The sequence below is a fragment of the Conger conger genome, chromosome 8, assembly GCF_963514075.1.
Source record: "Conger conger chromosome 8, fConCon1.1, whole genome shotgun sequence".
NCBI classification, from domain to species: Eukaryota; Metazoa; Chordata; class Actinopteri; order Anguilliformes; family Congridae; genus Conger; species Conger conger.
Window position 1 is genome coordinate 51,474,518 of NC_083767.1, and position 21,172 is coordinate 51,495,689.

Here is a 21,172-nt window from a genome sequence, read left to right on the forward strand (position 1 = left end):
ATGCGTTTTGCAGGACATAACAGGTCATAACCGGTTGACACGATCAGCAGCTATCTTTTCACAGGCGAGTGGGCATGGTTTCCCACAATCCAAACATTATTTTAATCAGCTGCCCATCACTGCCAAAAAAAAAAATTAAACAAACCAGAACTACTGTCACTAAAATCTCAGCCAAATTAATACAACAGGATTTGAATGTCATGTTTGTTAGTTTGACCCACATCATGGTGTGCGTCATCAGGACCCACATCATGCCCCAAATAATATTTTAAATATTTGAAGTGTGTTCAGTATGTACCAACTGAACATATTTATGTGGTTTCATTTAAAATGGTTAAACAATTCTTGGCAGATCAGAACTAATTTCAACCTACAGTTTTATGTTATACTTGTACAGAAGTCACATTAACATTTATACAGTATACTCCATATTTATTAGCCATATTAATCCGAGAATACACTCTCTTGTTAAGTCACTACCACAATACAGAAACTGGATTTTTTCTTACTGATATTGTTAGATTGTTTAGATTTTCAACAGGGGGGCATAATGCTGTGTGGTTTCACATTATTTCATAATTTGTGTATAATAATGAATAATAAAGAATAACTGAACTAACATGCATTTTATGAGTGGAGTATGCCATTCACATTTTGGAATTATTGGTAAAATCAGTTATACATTGGTAATATTTTTTTCTAGGCCACAGAGAAGGCAAACTGTTTGTCATCAGATGTATTACTAAGATACAGTACATACAATGGTGCTCTTTACTGGCTAATTTTAATAGAAAATAGATTTCACCAAAATCAAGGTTCCATAATTATTGGTACCCCTGGTTTTGTACTTGCTGCATCCACCTCCGGCATGACTTTTCCTGTAATGCCTGACAAGGTTAAGGAGCACATTTGGAGGGATTTTGGACCATTCCTGTATGTAGATCCTTACAAGATCCTTCACATTCTTGTGTTTGTGCTTATCAAATGCCCTCAGTTCAGCCCACAGGTTTTTGATTGGATTTAGGTCTGGCGACTGAGATGTTCTTTGTTGTCACAGAACCATTTCTGTGCAGATTTTGAGGTATGCTTTGGGTCATAGTCTTGCTGTAAAGTCCATCTACAGCCAAGTCTCTGTCTTGTGGTAGAGGCAACCAGATTGTCAGCCCAAATGACCTGATATCCATTGTGCCATTGATCTTAATCAGACCCCTGGACCTCTGAATCAGCCTCAAGCATCACTGACCCACCAGTATATTTGTGGGTTTGAGGTGCCTCTCCTTTTATGTATCTCTGTTTCAATGCCAAACATGCCAGTGCTGTATCTGACCAAAATGTTGAACATTATAATTAAATTGTTTATTTCTCAAGTATTTTTTGTGCAATAATTCTGGAGCCTTAATGAATTCTGCCAGCATATTTTAATTTAGCCTGCATATTTATTTGTCTCACATTTTTTCAAATCATTTCCAAAGAAATGTGGGAACAAACCTTAGGGAAGGTGTTGATTTTCATTTTATTCATACTAATCCCAAAGGCATCCTGCTGCCAAAGGCTGAGTCTTAATACAAATGTTTGAGAGGCTGCCAGAAACCTTGTACCTGTCTATGTTTTCACCTGTCATTTCTTTCTTTCTGCTTTAGGTGTGACCTGTCATTGGATTCAGTAATCCACAGCGGAAGAACATTTGACACACTTTTATTTATGCTCTAATGAGCTCATTGGTGGTGCCATACAGACAGGAAATGAAACAGCAAAACTTTAGTGAGAGAAATTTCTCACAAAAAGTCTCAACTGTTTTGTTAATCTGACTATGTACACTGTAGTTACATTTTCCTAAACATAATGGAAAAATCCATCTGTAATCCCCTGCCCTGACAAGAACAAGAATGTATCATAAATAAAAATAAATGTTCTGAAAATGTTGTCTTTCAACAGTATGAATATAATATATAAACTGTGTTATGCGTAGGTTGAATTAATGGCATTTTCTCTCTCATTAACATGGATGTGAACTGACTCATCCTCCTACAATGTTTTAGCATTGTCAGTGTTACAGCTGGAGGGTGTTTTTGCCAGTGTTACGGGTGGAGGGTGTTCCTTCTGCTCTTGTATAAATCTCAGAGATGAATCTGTTTAGCGATAAGTCCCACAGGTGATCAAACTGCTGTTGCAATAAATCTCAGATATGAATTTGTTCTGAGACAGATCCTACACACTGTTTTCAGATCAATCTGATGAGATCTGAAAACAGTCCCCACAGGGTCACCTTGTACCCCCCACTCTGTTCCACTCATTTTCTCTACACTTTTCAGCTTTGGTACAAGCTGTTTTATATTTATATACTAGTTCATAAATAAATGCCTTTATATCAGAAAACAATTCTAAAAGAGTGATTTAATCACCAGAATTGTAAACGGTAGGCCACTCCCTTCAATGATAGTCAGCACTTCTCCTATCAGGAACCCTCTGTCAGATAAACAGAGCATATATTTTTTAGTTGGGATGAAAATTTACACAACGCCAAATAACATTATTCCCAAAGGTAATGTATTTGCATATGCAAATTCTTCATCTGAGCATGGGCAAGCATTTCATGTGAAAAAAACATTTCAGATAAAAAAAAAAAAGACATTTCAGTGTCTGCTTTTAACCTTCTATCTCTTCAGTGACTATATTACATTACATTATGGAATTTGGCAGATGCTTTTATCCAGAGCAATGTACAATTAATTAGACTAAGCAGGAGGCAATCCTCCCCTGGACCAATGCAGGGTTAAGGGCCTTGCTCAAGGGCCCAATGGCTGTGCAGATCTTATTGTGGCTACACCGGGGATTGGACCGCCAACCTTGCGTGTCCCAGTCATTTACCTTAACCACTACGCTACAGGCCGCCCTATGCCCTATACCCGGTTTCCAGTCCTTTTGACTGTTCTCACAGTGCCCTGTTTTATTTTCCACATCATCTCTGTAAAGTGAATAAACTGAATAAATGATACAGGTGAGGAGAATTTGTAGGTTTCAGGTTCATTTGTAGAACAAATATATCATATTTAATGCCTAAATCACAGCACAGCTGCAGCCCTCTCCTACACAGACTTGCTTAACAGCATGCACTTATGAGAGCCAAGAGGAAACGTGAAAGCATCAACTTCCCCACACCCCAGAAGTGTGTACTTGGGAAGTCCCCAAATAAAGCAGAACTAACTGTACCAGTGCCCCCACTCACCAAGAATGGAGAAGTCTTGAGAGAAAACAAACACTAAAAATGGATTGGAATTCAAATAAAATAGAAAAGAGTAAAATTACTCCAAAAATTCTGTTCTATTTTTGAATTGACAAAAAATCATTTGGCACACAAGGCAGAAGGAGTACAAGATTTGGTTATTTTGGAATTTCCAGCAATGTCACATGAATGGCGTGTGCTGCAATACTGTGCTTCCAAAGAAACATCTCTCATGTGACATGATGTGACATAAGCACATAAGCAATATTAGTGGTCACGTCACAGACTTTGTGATGCTACTTGATCATTTGTGCCTTATCTGAAGGAAATTTCTTAGCAGGATTTTACTTTTCACTTGAACTTCCGTCCTATACTTCATTAAATGTATAATTACTCTACTTATGTTTATCACTTTCTGACCAGGCCTACCACATTAACAAAGTATAAAAAACATACATGAATGCAACGATATACTTCAAACTGCAGCCATCAATGCTTCAAAGCTTTGGGAGGAAAGTGACTGTTTGTCTGCTTCTCCAGTTTACGAATTGACTATGCTGCCACCATGTGGGAAACATATTGCTTAACTTAAATGTTCTTATTCAAAAGTTGTTACAGTAAATACACACCGGCGTTTTTGAGCTGGAATTGTGTACTAAAATAAATAATGCCGTTTGCTAACTAACACGGTCCTATTTTTGAGGTAGCTAGCAGTAGCACAGCTGAATCCGAGATGACTTCGTATCGGTAGAAGACAGTACATGTTTATTTAGTTATTCGTGTTAATTATCTAAAATCAACAGTCGTGGAGTAAAAAAGCCTATGGAAACATCCCGTCTGGCATTGATTTAATCTATTTTTGTGCACTCTCCCACTGCTCGTAGAAGCGCAGTGCAACATTAGATGACCATTCACGTGCTGACAGTGACATTGTATCACGTTATCAGTAGAGCGAGAGCCATAGCGAAGCATTCTATTTTTGCGTTTACTTAACTCCATGGGTGTAATGTAGCCGACATCATTGGCAAACTCACACCCACTTTTTAGGTTAGTGGATGAACATATGGCACGCTACACAGTACCTTTGCAGAAACCGAAATGTCACCTTTTGTTTTCAGGAAGTTCATTTTTGCACGTGGAAGGTCATTACATTTAATAATATATTACAGTGCAATAAATCCTAGTTGTGGGCGATATCAGTGGCGATTCTTCTTCTCATTGCTTCCGTATACATCATATACACTATTCTAGACACCCGGAAGGGTGGCACTTAGTGTTACTAGTTGCACACTTTGCGTCATTTGTTTCGTTTCATGTTTAGTTAGCTGGCTGTAGTTGGAACGTTAGTCCGGGGAAATCAGGGTGGTTGGATCAGGTTTTGTTAGCTCCTCCTCAGGCATATTAGCCTGTTGAAGTTTTCAGGTGAGTTCGTTATGTTGCATGCGTGATATTAGAAGTATATTTGATTATCGAATAATCTAAATTGAACGTTTAGCTGACGTTAGCTACCTGCGAACACCTTCCGCGAGAATTTGCGATTGAGACCTCTGTTCACCATGGGGAAATGGCGTTCTGGGAGAAATACGAGTTGAAGTGAATGCATGCATACAGTCGTTTCAGCCGATAGAAAGATAAGATTTGCCTCTTAGATTTCACCGGTACACGCAATGAGAACGAGCAATTCGACATATTTACATTTATTCACCGTCATTTGTGTAGGCTACCTATCATTATTTTGTAAGAGAGCCTACGTCTTCCTCTCTCGTTTAGATTATTTGGTGTTTTAAAACACAATTACTGGTATTCCAAAAGTTGTTAAGTTACACAGAAAAGTAAAATGGCAAATGTGTATATGCAAGTTCTTAATTAAATATTGCGAAATGGCAGATGTACATTCCGTTGTTACGAACAGGCAGTTCTCTCCAGGGCCGATGAAATGCTTTGCAACTATTGGTTAACATATTTGTGAGACTTTTTCAGCTTTGCCTGAATAACATTTTTTAATTAAATCCCTAAGCATTAGCCTACTAGCTAATTTTATTTGGTGCTGTAAAGTTTGGAATTTTCTGAAAAGATCATAATTGTATAACATATTTCTGTCTGTTGTGTGCATCATTACCAAAACCGGCCTAATTATGTGTTGTATTGTGAAAGAACGTTATCCCTATTCACGTGGTGAGAACAAGTGTGCTGCCTCTTTACAGTATTTAGCAAATTAGTTAATGAGTGGTGGTGAAACCATTTTCTATTTTTCTGGGGCGCACTTAGACCTGTGTTTATCAGCCGAATCCTATTCAGTTGTTCTATCTGATCTTTATCTTTGAATGTAAATGACTGACATGAATGAAAAATCGTGAATCACACAGAGTGAAGTGCATGAACTGACTGAAAAAAGGAAGAACTCCAGACTCAGGAGCAAGTACTACATAATTGCCGCAGCTCTATGGCAATCTGTTGCACAACGGTCTGAACAGTAAGGAATTGCTGAATTGTTGATTCCAGCAAAAGCAGTACACTATTGTGCACCTGTGCCACACTACTTGTATTTTTGTCATTATTGAGTCAGAAAGCAGAGAGGATAAAGGATAGAGAAGGGATCAGAACGCAGAAACCTCCAGTTACATGGGGGGGGATTTGTATATGGGCGGTAATTCGTCCCTGTGCTAACCCTAGTCCAGATGTAAAGCCTGGATATGCAATGTTTTCCCCTTGCCATAACTGGCTGCATCCTTGCTGAGGGAGGGATTATTTTCTTCCTCCATCTAACAGTGGCCTATGGATGATTCCTATAGGCCATTGGATGCTTGCTGACTGTCTGTGCCAGCTGCATAGGAAGAACAGTCTGCCAACACAAGGACCTTGCAGCTTAGCTGGTGAGCTAACAGCAGTGGGGATGTTTCACAATCAGACAACATTCCAAATGTATCGACTTTCAAATTTGGGGTAAATTGATAAATTGTTGGCCAATAAGTAGTTTAAAGAATACATTTCTCACTGACTCAAACTGTGGATTCTGTTCATTGGATGGAATGAAAAACCTCAACTGTAATGTGGTTTGTGTGTTATGCTTTTGCCTGAATGGCACATTGTAATGTGTGCAGTAATGCAGCTTGCAGCTGTGTTGTGGGAATGTCTACCGGGGAAAGCACAGATATCCAGTTTTATCCCCGATTAAGTGCTCCTTACTCCCCTTGTAAATGAAAATTACACAGCAGGCAAAGTCAGAAGTTTCACTGACTTGGATCTCAGACTCAAGTGCCTCTAAATGTGTTTGACATGTGAAAGTAGTAATTGAATGTAATTGCAGGCTTTGATTTCCTATGGGTTTTTTCTGGGGGGCTTATAAGTCATTTTTTTTTTTTTCTCTTTGAAAATTAGGCACAACATTTCAGTACATTTGTGTTTTAGATCAATCTAACACCTGGCTTTTCACTCCCTCCATTTTAGAATACTGTGCAAATTTGAGTGACTTGGTCTAAATTTTACTATCCTTTTTTCTACTTCTGAGCTTCGCTTAGGGCAGGGCCCAGTAACCCAGACCTCTGGCAATAGGGGATCCACGGGGACTGGTGATGCTAATTGGCCATTTGCGCATGTTCTCATGGGACTGAATGAAAGAGTTGAGACTGACATGGTCAGTCATCCATGCCATCATATCTTCAGCTCAATGCACTGCTTTATCTGGGGTGCGAGATCAGAATTTATTTTAAAAAAGCAGAGGGGATTTCTACAAGCATTCGTTTTCTTGATCTTCTTGTGATCAATTTAGTTTTGAATACAGCAAGTAATTCAGAGTGAAATTATAAGTTTAATTTGGCACACTTGAAAAGGAAGCGTCACCAGCGCAGTTGAGAGAAGGAAACCGCAGGTGTTGATAAGATGGGACTGTCTGACTGTGGTACAGACAGACTATGGACCCAGCGAGTGATTTGAATCATGGCAATGGCAGAGAGGCCTCTCTTGCACAATGTGCTAGTACAGCATACTTCCCTCTCCTGAGCTATGTATAGAATAAGGGTGTTTTCTGCATCGAAAGGAGGCAAAAGTGTTATCTAAACGCCAGCAACAGTTCCTAGGGCCTATGTGTTTTATAAAACATATCTGATTTAGGCTTATATTGCAGGCATTCTGAGGAATCTGTTACTCCCTAATGTTACTGAGTTCGAATCCTTTGGAGGGCAGGGTAGTTTAATGGCACTGTAAGCAAATAGAAAAACTGTTTTAATTGCTCTGGATAAGAGTGTCTGCCTGAACGGTATTGCCTTATTCAAATGACCCACAAATGACTGTCCATGTGATAATTATACCCAAGCAACAATTTATATGATGACGCAGCAATGTGAAACTGACTTGGTTAAGAAATGAGAAGAATCAGATTCACCAGCCTACCTATTTAATTAGTATCTGGAAAAGGATTTGGAATTGTCCACATGGGAATTGCATATACTTTTCTTTGTTTTGCAATATTTGTTCATTTAATAATTTGCTATTCCTGTTCTAAATTCAATTAATGCAATTTGAGGCATGTGGTCAGAATTCTAATCTTTTAAAACAGTCCAACATGAATTTATGCTAGCTAGCTATCTAGCTAGCTGCTAGCATTCATAATAATAATAATAATAATAATGGATTTAATTTATAATGCACTTTCCATTCGAGAATCTCAAAGTGCTACAGGAGTCAAAAACATCAGAGAATACAAATAAAAATAAAAATAACTAAAAACAGCAAAATAAAACAGCAGTATCCAGACATCATCATCACTTAAACTAAAAATGTGGGTAGGCTCTTCCAAATAGGTGGGTCTTAAGACCGCTCTTGAAAGAGTCAACTGACTGTGGTGCTCTTAGGTGGGCAGGGAGGGCATTCCACAGTTCAGGGGCGACAGAACAGAAGGCCCGGCCTCCCATAGTGACCAGCTTAGTCCTGGTGGGTTTGAGGAGGTAAGTGTTTGATGAGCGGAGACTGCGGGTGGGGGGCTGAGTCTTGACCAGCTCCTTGAGGTAGGGGGGTGCGTTGCCATGGACGCATTGGTAGGTCAGCAGGGAGATTTTAAATTCTGTACGGGAGGAGATGGGGAGCCAGTGTAGTGAGTGGAGGATGGGAGTGATGTGATCATGTTTGCGCACTCTCATCAGGATCCTAGCAGCACTGTTCTGGATGTATTGAAGCTTTTGAAGGCTCTTGCTTGGAATCCCGATGAGAAGTGCGTTGCAGTAGTCGAGCCTGGAGGAGACGAAGGCGTGGACTAATTTTTCAGCATCCTGCAGAGACAGGGTGGGGCGGAGTTTGGCTATGTTTTTGAGGTGGAAGAAGGATGTTTTACAGAGGTGTTTGATGTGGGCCTCGTAGTTGAGGTGGGGGTCCATTCTGACACCCAGGTTGGTGATGACCGCTGACAGTGGGATAGCCTGGCCAGAAAAGGTGATGCATGTAATGGGGGATGAGTTGACCTGGTGTGGGGTGCCGATGAGGATGGCTTCTGTTTTGCCGCTGTTCAACTGCAGGAAGTGTTGTTTCATTCATCTTAACAGAGCTCTACTGCAACATAGTAGCTTTCTTCTTTGTCGTCAATGTCTTGTCCCTGAGGTGCCTGTGAAACTGATGCATGTTCAAATGATAGTAATCCAGTGTACACTGCTTTTTAAATAGGCTTTATTGTTGACATGCAGAAGATGGTGGTCACCTTGGAATTCTCTGTGCAGGAAAAACCCAGAAAGTGCTCCAGTTATATGCTCTGTGCATTCACTGCCATACTGATGATTCAGTTTAGTACAGGCCTAGGTCCAATGACTCTAGCCTCTATCAGGATTCTCAAACTCTGCCCTGGAGTCCCCAGTTTTGTGGTAGAAAATGCTCCTTTGTAACAGGCTACTCATTACATTAGATGTTATTTAGCTGACACTTTTATCCAAAGCGACAATGTGGGGTTAAGGGCCTTGCTCAAGGGCCCAACAGCTGTGCGGATCTTATTGTGGCTACACCGGGGATTGAACCACCAACCTTGCAGGTCCCAGTCATGTACCTTAACCACTATGCTGCTCATTTTTCTTAATTATACACTGATGTACAGTATAAAGATTATGCTAGCTATGTATGCCATGGTGAATAAATGTCCCATATTCAGATTACAGGACTTTCTAACCAACTTAATTGTTGTATCTGTAAAGTGTTGTATACCACATTTCTCCTTTAGTAAGAGGTAACATTTCTGTAATAGATTCAGCTATTGGCAGACAGTTGAAATATGTGGGGTCCTAATTGCTGAAAGTGTGCAATATTGCTCACAGAAACGGAATCATTTATGGAAAAATCTGAAAAGTATTCAAATATATATTTTAAATTTAGGCAACCGTACAGTGTGATAATCTAAGTTTCATTTTTCAAGAATGTAAAAACATTTTTTCAAGCATATTCATTTATCAAAATATTGGCTGTTACAAACCCAGATGAAATGGAGGAACTAGTCTGAGAACCCCAGCTCTGTACTCTCTGTCACTTAGCTTCCTTCTTAACCGATGACAGGGTTCAGTGTCTGACTTGTTCTGTGTTCATGGGGCATTAACATCTATAAATAAAGCTGCTAGCAAGCTGGTGACCACACCACTCTGCACTCTGCATGTTTTTGACGATACACTTGTATGTTTGCCCGATCTGCGGCTCATGCATGAAATCTTGCCACGCTTCTGAGTGCTTTCAAAACATGACACAAGTAAACCGTGTTGTCTTTCAAGCAAGTGAAGAAGAAGTGAAGTTACCCAGAATGCAATATATACTGTATTTGGCTTTGTCCTTTGTGGCTTGTCCTGTCACATTTGAGTGTGTAGGTGACTGTCAGTTGACCCTGCAAACTGCAGGAAGTTATACCTTCCCTCTTCTATTCATCTTTGGTATACTGGTCCAGAAATTCTGTTTGTACTCTGTACGATGAGGGTGTTGCTTTTTCTGCAGTGGAGAACGGAATAGAGACACCATTTTCTTTCAAAATCACAGAACTGAGACGCTCTTGAAAAAGATAGGAAGCTGTATATCTGTATACTGAGGAGCCGTGGTCACAATTCAGTGTAATTACGGAGTGGTTGAGGAAGCTCAAGTTTATGAGGTGTGAAGCCCAGGCATTTTCTATCTTGTATTTTAAAGATTCATTCATTATTTATTGCCAATCCTATATTATTTTGCTGGTAATAAAGTAATACTTTATTAAATTAATTTTCAAGCTAAGTACAGCATGCATCGGTGTTTATCCAATTCAGGCCAACATAATCATTTAAACGGCTATTCTTTTAAATCCACATTTAAATACAAACTCAATCGGCTACCAGAAAAAGTTCTTATCTCTCAAAGTCACAAAGCTGCAGTTCCTTATCTTTAAAAGTTTTAGCAAGTCAGAATTATTGCTGATCCAGTACATTCTGCATTTTCTCTTACTTCTGCCTTTCCTTCCCGCGACAACGACAGGCGGTTCCCCACCATGAGTCTACAGTCTCGGAGGATCCGGCTGAAGCCTTGGTTGGTCGCCCAGGTGAACAGCGGGAATTACCCGGGCTTGCGGTGGATAAACTCTGAGCAGAAGCTCTTCCAGATACCCTGGCGCCATGCCACCCGCCACCTGCCCGCACAGGAGGATGAGAACACCATATTTAGAGTGAGTGTGCCCTAACATAAGGTTCACCAGGCATGGTCAGAGTGAAAGCGGTAATGGCAGGGAAGAAGTGGTAACAGAAGGGGAAGGGGAAGGGGAAGGGGAAGGGGATTGGAGTAGGGTCAGTTTCTCGTTTGACACCCCCCTTCCCCGCCCCACAGGCCTGGGCTCTGGAGACTGGAAAGTACCAGGAGGGCGTGGACGAACCCGACCCCGCAAAGTGGAAGGCCAACCTGCGCTGTGCCCTGAACAAAAGCCGCGAGTTCAGGCTCAAATACGACGGCACCAAGGAGACGCCCGTCCAGCCGTACAAGATTTACGAGGTGTGCGACCAACCGTATAACGGAGGTAACGGCCGCAACAGAACCAGTTCAATCACCAAGGGCTAACCGCAATCGAATGACCATAAGACCCAGCACTCAACTCCAGTGTACCTTGTGCCTGCTGCAATCATATGAAAGTGCATAAGGTTTAATGTCCACGATGGGCCTTTTGGCCCATATGTTTGATAACATGCTGTTTATATGAGTGTGCATTTAGTAAAATGTACAGTATCTTATTCAGTTCTTCATGTGTAAATACCAGTAAAGATGGATTGTAATTATTATTAACTGTGTTTCAGATGCCGGGGATGATGATGAGGATGAGGTATGGTGAAATTCGTAAAGTCTTTTTGGAAAATTGTTTTTAAATCTTGTAAATAGCAATGATCAAAATACAAAATATTCTCCAATATAATTTGTATATTTCATATTGTTTATTGTCTGTTTCATATGCTATTTCATTTCTCTTATCTTATTTTCAGCTACCAGACATTGTAGGTCTCTCAATTGGTAAGGCATTACTTTATCTTTTACTTTTACCTTTTACAAAGGAGTGAAAGCTCCTGTGATAAAACTGATTACCTGGAGCAGTTTCCTGTTTAATGGCTCTTTATTCAATGTTCTAAAAAGTGTTCTCTAAATAACATTGTGTGGCATTAACTTTCATGCAGATGGGTGAAAAAGGAATGGGTTACTTGTAATTACTTGTTTGATATCTGTGCTTGGTGGCTTGGCGGTATTTTGTGATATTGGATCATGTTTGTGATGCTGTGACCATATCTTTATTAGTGTGAGCAATGGTGTTGGATCATATCTTTATTAGTGTGAGTGATAGTGTTGGATCATATCTTTATCAGTGTTAGTGATAGTTTTGGATCATATCTTTGTGTGTGAGTGATAGTGTTGGATCATACCTTTATTAGTGTGAGGGATGGTGTTGGATCATATCTTTATTAGTGTGAGTGATGATGTTGGATCATATCTTTATTAGTGTGAGTGATGGTGTTGGATCATATCTTTATTAGTGTGAGTGATGGTTTTGGATCATATCTTTATCAGCGTGAGTGATGTTGTTGGATCATATCTATATTAGTGTGAGTGATGGTGTTGGATCATATCTTTATTAGTGTGAGTGATGGTTTTGGATCATATCTTTATCAGCGTGAGTGATGTTGTTGGATCATATCTTTATTAGTGTGAGTGATAGTGTTGGATCATACCTTTATTAGTGTGAGTGATGGTGTTGGATCATATCTTTATTAGTGTGAGTGATGATGTTGGATCATATCTTTATTAGTGTGAGTGATGGTGTTGGATCATATCTTTATTAGTGTGAGTGATGGTTTTGGATCATATCTTTATCAGCGTGAGTGATGTTGTTGGATCATATCTTTATTAGTGTGAGTGATTGTGTTGGATCATATTTTTATCAGTGTGAGTGATGGTGTTGGATCATATCTTTATCAGCTTGAGTGATGTTGTTGGATCATATCTTTATTAGTGTGAGTGATGGTGTTGGATCATATTTTTATTTGTGTGAGTGATGGTGTTGGATCATATCTTTATCAGCATGAGTGAAGTTGTTGGATCATATCTTTATTAGTGTTGGATCATATCTTATTGAGTGTGAGTAATAGTGTTGAATCATATTTTTATCACTGTGAGTGACACAGTGTTTGATAGTGAACATGTATGATTCTCTATGGCAGATGGCAGAATGGGAGAGGTGCCCGGTTATGCAGCTTTCTCTGGCATCCCAGGGGAGGTGCCCTTCATAAACTCCGCCATGAGTAACAGTTACCTGGCCCAGATGGCAGTGCCACATGGCGGGGTCCCTGTGGCCCCCGGCGGGGGCGTCCCCCTGGTCGGCATGCCCCTGCCAGACTACCAGACCCCCGTCCCCCTGGTGGGCGAGGTGGGCGGCGGCTTCGGCCACGGCGGCAGTCTGCCGGGCGTGCACGTGGAGATGGCCCCGCCCCCTGTCCCGGCGGTCATTGAGGACAGCCCAATGCTGGAGGTGCAGAATCGGGGGGCGGGGCCGGTGCAGCCCTGTATCTACGACCTGCTCAGCAGCCCCCATATGCTGCCCTGTGAGTGAGCCGTCCTCCCTCTGACATGGCCCCGTCTCATTGGCCACTTCCTGCCCCACTGCACACGCCCTGTACCTCTGCGTCCACCCCTCCTCTTTCTCCTCCCTCTGCACACACCCATTTCCTGCTCCTCCTTCCTCTGCACACATCTCTCTCCCCCTCTGGACACCCCCTCCATCCTCCTTACATGCTTCTAATCGGTTTGGTTGGACATTTTATGTCTCTTTGAGCACTGTAATGTGAGTTAATGAGCGTATGCCATGGTACAGCTTGAGGATGTGTTTCTATGTCTAATGCTGTTCGCGTGGCCTAAAATGGCCACAGTTCGATCAGTTAAACTACAGCCCAGTTCCTGAAATCATGGTCCTCAGGGACTGGTTTTCCACCCTCCCTTTACCTCGGTGTCCGGTGTGAAGGCAGTGGGTAGCAATCATTAGCAATCATTTATTTCAAATAATTGTTCAGTGAATTACCTTGGAGGAAAGAAAACCAGGGCTTGATTTTGATTCAAAGGCCAGATTGGACTTTCCCTGAACTAGCAGAGGCACACTGTGTTGAGTTTATTGGCTCATACGGTGTGATGGATGTGATGTCTGTGTGTCTCTCCGGGACAGTGACCGATCTGGACATTAAGTTCCAGTACCGGGGCCGGGCGGCCAGCACCCTGACCGTCAGTAACCCGCAGGGCTGCCGGCTGTACTACGGCCATCTGGAGCCCACGCCGGACCAGGTGGACCTGTTCGGCCCTGTCAGCCTGCAGCAGGTCCTGTTCCCCGGCACTCAGGAGCTCTCCAACGACAAGCAGCGCTTCTACACCAACCAGCTGCTGGATGTGATGGACCGCGGCCTGATCCTGGAGATCGAGGGCCAGGACATCTACGCCGTGCGCCTCTGCCAGTGCAAGGTGTTCTGGTCCGGCCCGGGCGTGTTCGAGCAGGGCCCACCCAACCCCATGGAGAGGGAGAAGAGGATCCGAGTGTTCAGTCTCAACAGCTTCCTGCACGGTGAGACCGGGGGGCTGGGGTCAGGGGCCCATCCTTCACACTGAACTCATCCAGAAAAGTGTCCTTTCTGTCACATGCAGAGACCCCAATGTCAAGTTAGCTCTTAGTATGTCCTACAATACAATGTTGTCATTATTATTCATTTCTAACTTTTGTTAGATTGTTTACTTAAAGGTACAATGGGTAATTTTGGACTTCTAATTTCTCAAGGGAGAAATTGCAGAAACAAACACGCTCAAACCATAACACTGTTTATCCCACCCCTTCTCTGTGAACGCGCTGACGTTGAAACGCCATTGGCTGTGGCAATTAGAACCAATTTTCATCAAATGAGCTTGAATTATTGTGCAGCTATATGATGTTTTGGTACAGAGTAACGGCCCGTCAATTGCATATTTTGAAATCTGACTTTAAGGACTATAAACACAGCCTTTTTCAATGATAGGAAGGGATTTACAATGGCCTTGTAACAATATTTTAACACAAAAATTTTACCTATTGTACCTTTAATTAAGAAAATCCATATACCATAGACCATACCATATACTAAAATTTATACTGTATTCGGGTTATTTCAAAGATACTTCCATGAGGGACAAATGTTTGTGGTTAACGTGCTGACTGTCAGCTTTAATTTGAGGGTATTTACATCAGGTGATCCATGTAGGAATTACCGCCCTTTATTTCTGATGAAATGGGACTGGATTCTAGTCCGAGTGTTATTTAACACATCACCACTTGTCTCTCATCAGTGATGTTTGGGCTGTTTCCCTCTGATTCTCTCTCTTTCATTTACTCTCAGGCTTCAGTGCTAATTTCATATGACCCAACATTTCCAAAACCGCAAAAATTCCACCTTTTATGAGCCACAGAAAAACACAAATTCTTATATTGTGTGTCACTTCTGTGTGCCTGTGACCAATTACCTGGGTATACACACAATAGGTGTTGCAAGAATAGTAAGTAATTATGGGATGTAAGTGTAGCTGTGTTATTGAAGTGTAAGGTATTCTCTCGTGTGGTAGGTTTGATCCTGTACCAGAAAGGAGAAGCGCCGGCCCCACCCCCCTTCGAAATCTACTTCTGTTTTGGAGAGGACTGGCCTGACAGGAAACCCAAGGAGAAGAAGCTGATTATCGTCCAGGTGTTCAGCAGTACTCCCCGAATCCTGCACAGTGCACAACGAATGCATGCTGTACACTGCACCATACTGCTTCACTCTGCACTGCAACACACTTTCCCAATCTATCCTGCACGGCATAGCACAGTACCGCACTGCGCTAAACTGCACAGGGCTACCGTAATGTACACACTGCACTAAACTGCACAGGGATACTGTAATGTACACACTGCACTAAACTGCACAGGGATACTGTAATGTACACACTGCACTAAACTGCACAGGGCTACCGTAATGTACACACTGCACTAAACTGCACAGGGCTACCGTAATGTACACACTGTACTAAACTGCCCAGGGCTACCGTAATGTACACACTGCACTAAACTGCACAGGGCTACCGTAATGTACACACTGTACTAAACTGCACAGGGCTACCGTAATGTACACACTGCACTAAACTGCACAGGGCTACCGTAATGTACACACTGTACTAAACTGCCCAGGGCTACCGTAATGTACACACTGCACTAAACTGCACAGGGCTACCGTAATGTACACACTGTACTAAACTGCCCAGGGCTACCGTAATGTACACACTGCACTAAACTGCACAGGGCTACCGTAATGTACACACTGTACTAAACTGCCCAGGGCTACTGTAATGTACACACTGCACTAAACTGCACAGGGCTACCGTAATGTACACACTGCACTAAACTGCACAGGGCTACCGTAATGTACACACTGCACTAAACTGCACAGGGCTACCGTAATGTACACACTGCACTAAACTGCACAGGGCTACCGTAATGTACACACTGCACTAAACTGCACAGGGCTACTGTAATGTACACACTGCACTAAACTGCACAGGGCTACTGTAATGTACACACTGCACTAAACTGCTCAGGGCTACCATAATGTACACACTGCACTAAACTGCCCAGGGCTACTGTAATGTACACACTGCACTAAACTGCACAGGGCTACCGTAATGTACACACTGCACTATACTGTCCCCTCCTGCACCAAAGCACATTGTATCACACTGCACCCTGCACACTATACCCCACTTCATTGCACTGCCCCCCTCTGTACAGTATCACAGCGAGCTGTACCTCAGGGTCTCGTACTGTATCAGACTGCATTACACTCCCACAGCTCACTGCATCACGCAGGGTCATACTGCATGGTTCTGTACCAGTAACACTGCATGCTTAGCACACTGGGTCACACTGTATGATACTGCACCACACTGGGCCATACTGCACACTGCAGCTTTTTCATTCAGTGAATTTTACAGATATCAATTGAACGGCCTCATCTAGATAGGCTGCCAACATACTGTGATTTATTGAATAACATGTCACTATGTAACGCCAACTTGAACAGCGCGTTTACGTGTAACACCTGATGAACAGTGCATTTTTAATGTCAGCTTTGGTCTTACGAGATTATGTCAGGCGACATGGCAGTAAGAGCAGTCGTCTGGCAGTCGGAGGGTTGCCGGTTCGATCCCCTGCCCGGGCTGTGTCGAAGTGTCCCTGAGCAAGACACCTAACCCCTAAAATACTCCTGATGAGCTGGTCGGTGCCTTGCATGGCAGCCAATTGCCGTTGGTGTGTGTATGAATGGGTGAATGAGAAGCAGCAATTGTACAGCACTTTGGATAAAGGCGCTATATAAAATGCCAACCATTTACCATGTCAAGTTCATTTATGAACCAACTTGCCATACAATTTCCCCTCTTGGTACACAAAGACAACAATCTCTTCTGCACACTCTCTCTCTCACAGGTGATTCCCGTAGTCGCCCGGATCCTGACAGAGATGTTTTCGGGTGAGCTCTCCTGGTCTACAGACAGCATCCGCCTGCAAATCTCCAACCCGGACCTCAAGGACCAGACGGTGGAGCAGTTCAAGGAGCTGCACAGACTGTTACAGAACCAGCATGCTCAGGGCCAGTGGGGCCAGACCATGTCCTGAGCAGAACGCTCCTGCTTTAATTCCACACTGGGATTGGAACCAAAGCCATACCAGCACAGACTTCTGTTGTGCACACGCCTGTTCCATGGTGCAAGGACCGGCTTTTACGGGTCTGTCTGAGATGTCATGTCCCGTGGTGCATCTTCAGCTCCCATGATGTGTCAGCCATTTTCCTGTAAGGAACAGCTGTGCTGAGATCAATGGAGACCAGGGGCCAAACTCTGGCAAACAACTAGCCAATATTCTGCCTACTGTATATTTGATAAATGGTTTTTAAGAGTGAGATTTCACTTGAATGTGATGCTTCAGCACAATATTAAGACATTGTGGTATTTTTATTTCAATAAAAACCATACCAGTATGACTAAGTTTCTAAGCTTTTTTTTTTTTTTTAGGTGTTTCTAAAGGCTTACGTTAAAGCGTGTGTTCTCATTGGCAACAGCATTTCATTCACCATTGTTTGTTGCTACGATTGTATTATAATGTAAAGAAGAATTTATTTTGGGTGCTAAAAACTGTCACCTTGAATGTAGTTTCCCACCAATAAAGGTTTTTTTCCACAATGCTTTGATGTAGAAAAGTGGAATTGCACCAATCCCTGTGGTTTGGTACAACATACTGTACAGTAATAATCCCTACAAGGGAATGTCTAACTTTTTTTATTCAGCTAAGGTGCCAGATATGCTATGTGAATTGTAACCATTTCCATTTTGTCCCTTGCCATAGTAAGGCCCCTCAGAATTGACTGCTTGAGCAGCTAATAAAGCAGTAAATTGTCTGAGACACAAATGGTTAACCAAACTAAAAGAGAAAATGATATGCGTCATTGTGTTTTTCCAGATTATTAGTTGACTTTTACTCACCTCAACAATGACACAGCACAGATGGGAAGTGCATTTGTCTGGCAAATCTTTAACTTGTCAGCTCAGTTTGTACTGCCAATGCAGGAATGGCAAAATGACAACATTTCTCACTGCGCTGAGAGCACTCAGTCAGACAAGTTTTTTTATTTTAAAGATATTCTAGCTTCATTGGACAGTATAGTATAGAGAGACAGGAAGAATGGGAGCGAGAGAGGGAAAGACAGCGACAAATGTCTGATGGTCGGATTCGAACCGCCGACGTCACGCTCGCAATGAGCATGCGGTCAGTGCTCTACAGGCTGCGCCACTGAGATACCCCAGTCAGACATGTTGTTCTGAAAATGGCCACAGTATGATAAATTGAACTACAGCTCAGTTCCTCAATGCATAGTCCTCAAGGGCAGAGAACTGCTGGTTTCCCACCCAAACCAGAGCAGAACAGGTCAAGCTGATGTTGGCTGAGTGGTGAGTACGCAGATTAGAATAGCCCTGAAAGGAGAGTCTCACTGACGGAGGAACACTGCCTTGATTTCAGTGCAGTTCAAACGGTACACTCATTTGGCAAGTGCTCTTACCCAGACAATGAAAGAGAACACCAGTGTATCCAGCTAAGTAATGTGAGTGACAGGGCCAGACCAGGCTAACAACATTCCCAGACCAGGGAGTGTATGAGCAACATCATTAATCACTAAATGCTAGCCTATAATCATAAATAAGTCATATTTATATAGCTGACATCCATATAAAACATTTTTTAAAAGCATGCTATAAAACTTATATTTAACTATAAATATTTAACTGTGAAAGATAAGAGCAATGGGGTGGGAATAGGAAGGTAGCCAAGATGTAGTTTGCATCAGAAGATGGCCAATGATCTCTGAGCAGCATTTATTCCACCACTGTGGAACAGGCAGGCATCGTGGCTGGGTGTGATGTCAGAATGCTTTGCGAATATTGTACAGGGCTCACCAACCCTGTCCCTGGAGATAATGCAAACTGCTTGTAGTCAAAGCAAGGCAGGGCCCAACGCCTGAATCCATGGTAAAGCAAAACTGTGCTTCCCCAGTGTGACCTCTTCCGCCATGCTGAAAGTCATCTGACCAATGCTGCAGAACTTATTGGGGCTACACCAGGGATCAAACCATCGACCTTGCAGGTCTCAGTCATCTTAACCACTACAGGCCCTCACTTCCACATAATGCTCTTAAGTTGGGGGGAAAAACAGGAAAAACATTCTAACAAAACATGGAATTGCTGAGGTACTACTGAAGCCATTAACCACTCCCCTGGACTCACAACCTCAATTCAGATCAGTGCGGTTTAACACTTATGGCACTGGGAGACATTCAAATGTACTACATGTATTCATTCATACGTATACGTAGCATAGCATCTATTCATGTTTGTATTCAGATGTCCTTTATAGCATTCACTTTGATGTGAACTTTGTTACTTTGATGTCTAACAGTATCCGTTATATAGCTGTTCAAACAACCCAGAAGAATCAAATGTGACCCAAGACGTGATTTTACTGCTTAGGGAGAAAATGTTGGTGATGAGCGAAGGCTTGCGTGTGAAGTTTCAGTTGTAAGATTATGAGTAGCATGGGTGATGAGGAACGTGTTGGTGATGGCTATCACCTTTTGGAAGCTGCAGTCTAAATATAATAGCTCCAGCAGTCATTGTATTGTGTGTGTGTGAACTGCAATGAAAGACCCAAAAAAGAGAGAAAAAGTCAGTTAATTTCTTGTATTTTTGAACACAGCCAACACATAATGTGTTCCAAGGCGTTCTATTCATATTTCTGTCACTCCAAGATCCTGGCATGAGAAAACAATATCACACATCACAGAAAGCATCAAATATTGATATAATTATAGGCAGAAATGGGAAAACAAAACTGTGTCAAGGTCTCAGGGGGTTAAGAAACACAGCTGATCGGAGACTTCATTCTTCTGGAAAGGTAGTCCAGTGTATTGGAGGTTTTTCCTGGGAAACAGGTTCCACTCATTCCTCAGGTTTCTTTACTGCTGTTGGGAACATTACACAATTAACACTTCCATAAAAAAGTGTGTAGCACTGACCCAAACTAGAAAATGTCAAATCTTTAGAGAGATTTAGATTTAGTAAAATACACATTCATCCAAGTGTCTTGTTGGAGGCCAAGCTTATATGAGGTAAAGACTTGGCTATATACGGCAGTAGGTCTGTTATGAAAGGCAGGTTGTATTTTATTTGGAAAGGGAACGGTTGTCACGCACGAGTTCTGACATGCCCTGGAATGTGTCTTGCTCCTCCATGCAGGTCTACTGTTGTCACAGAGGCCAGTCTGAGCAGGTCTCTGGGAGTTTATGCTTTTCTAAAGGTAATAAACAAACACCGCTCTCACCGTGACCCTCAACCCTGCAGCAGTGGGTCTGTCATCTTCCTGTCCTCAGTGCCCCAAAGCACTGTGGGAAAATTTAAGTGGAGTCTTGACAAGAGTGCTGAGCCAAAGGTATGGAATATTTATGTCCTGCCGCTTTATGACCCTCTAAGGCCAGAGTGGGTCCTTCGATAAAGGCGGTCGCCGTTAGCACTGACTGAGCAGTAAATTCAGAAATTTGAGCCTCAGCTTTGTCGTTAGTCAACTGTAAGATTTCAGCTTTGTTGGGGCACAATGGGCTTTGTCCTCTCAGGTCTTGGGTGGGTGGGTTTAAGTTAGCCAGGGTTCCCTGGTATTCTGCTATGTGACTTTCCAACTTTGTCTCAGGCACAGACACACACAGATAACCTGTGATTCTCTGTGAGAAATACACCTCTATTGCGACTGGCACTCATGAATTGCATCACAGAGTGCAGATGATTCAGAGAACACTGATCTCTGGTCAGTATGTCAGGTCGCTGGAGCTTACTCATCTCAGGCCAGTGAGTCAAGTT

The 21,172-nt window shown here is 42.4% G+C and overlaps 1 protein-coding gene across 2 annotated transcripts; it reads left to right on the top strand.

Annotated features, from left to right (window-relative positions):
• Nucleotides 1–4,485: 4,485 nt before the first annotated feature.
• Nucleotides 4,486–17,754, top strand: irf5 (interferon regulatory factor 5). Of its 2 annotated transcripts, XM_061251737.1 has the most exons (10): nt 5,666–5,696; nt 6,016–6,096; nt 10,682–10,868; nt 11,027–11,213; nt 11,488–11,513; nt 11,671–11,698; nt 12,898–13,278; nt 13,893–14,282; nt 15,308–15,426; nt 17,202–17,754. In XM_061251737.1, exons 3-10 carry the CDS (start codon nt 10,695–10,697, stop codon nt 17,388–17,390), a joined length of 1,494 nt encoding a protein of 497 aa, XP_061107721.1. In that variant the 5' UTR covers nt 5,666–5,696; nt 6,016–6,096; nt 10,682–10,694; the 3' UTR covers nt 17,391–17,754. The 2 variants fall into 2 exon arrangements, with proteins under 2 accessions (XP_061107720.1, XP_061107721.1); XM_061251736.1 differs by lacking the exons at nt 5,666–5,696; nt 6,016–6,096 and adding an exon at nt 4,486–4,645.
• Nucleotides 17,755–21,172: the final 3,418 nt, after the last annotated feature.

What these genes read in the sequence shown, in the direction of transcription:
- irf5 (XM_061251736.1), top strand. Translation starts at nt 10,695, where the DNA reads ATGAGTCTACAGTCTCGGAGGATCCGGCTGAAGCCTTGGTTGGTCGCC. An exon ending in ATGAGAACACCATATTTAGA is followed by an intron (nt 10,869 to 11,026) that starts GTGAGTGTGCCC and finishes CCCGCCCCACAG; the next exon opens with GCCTGGGCTCTGGAGACTGG. An exon ending in GGGATGATGATGAGGATGAG is followed by an intron (nt 11,514 to 11,670) that starts GTATGGTGAAAT and finishes TCTTATTTTCAG; the next exon opens with CTACCAGACATTGTAGGTCT.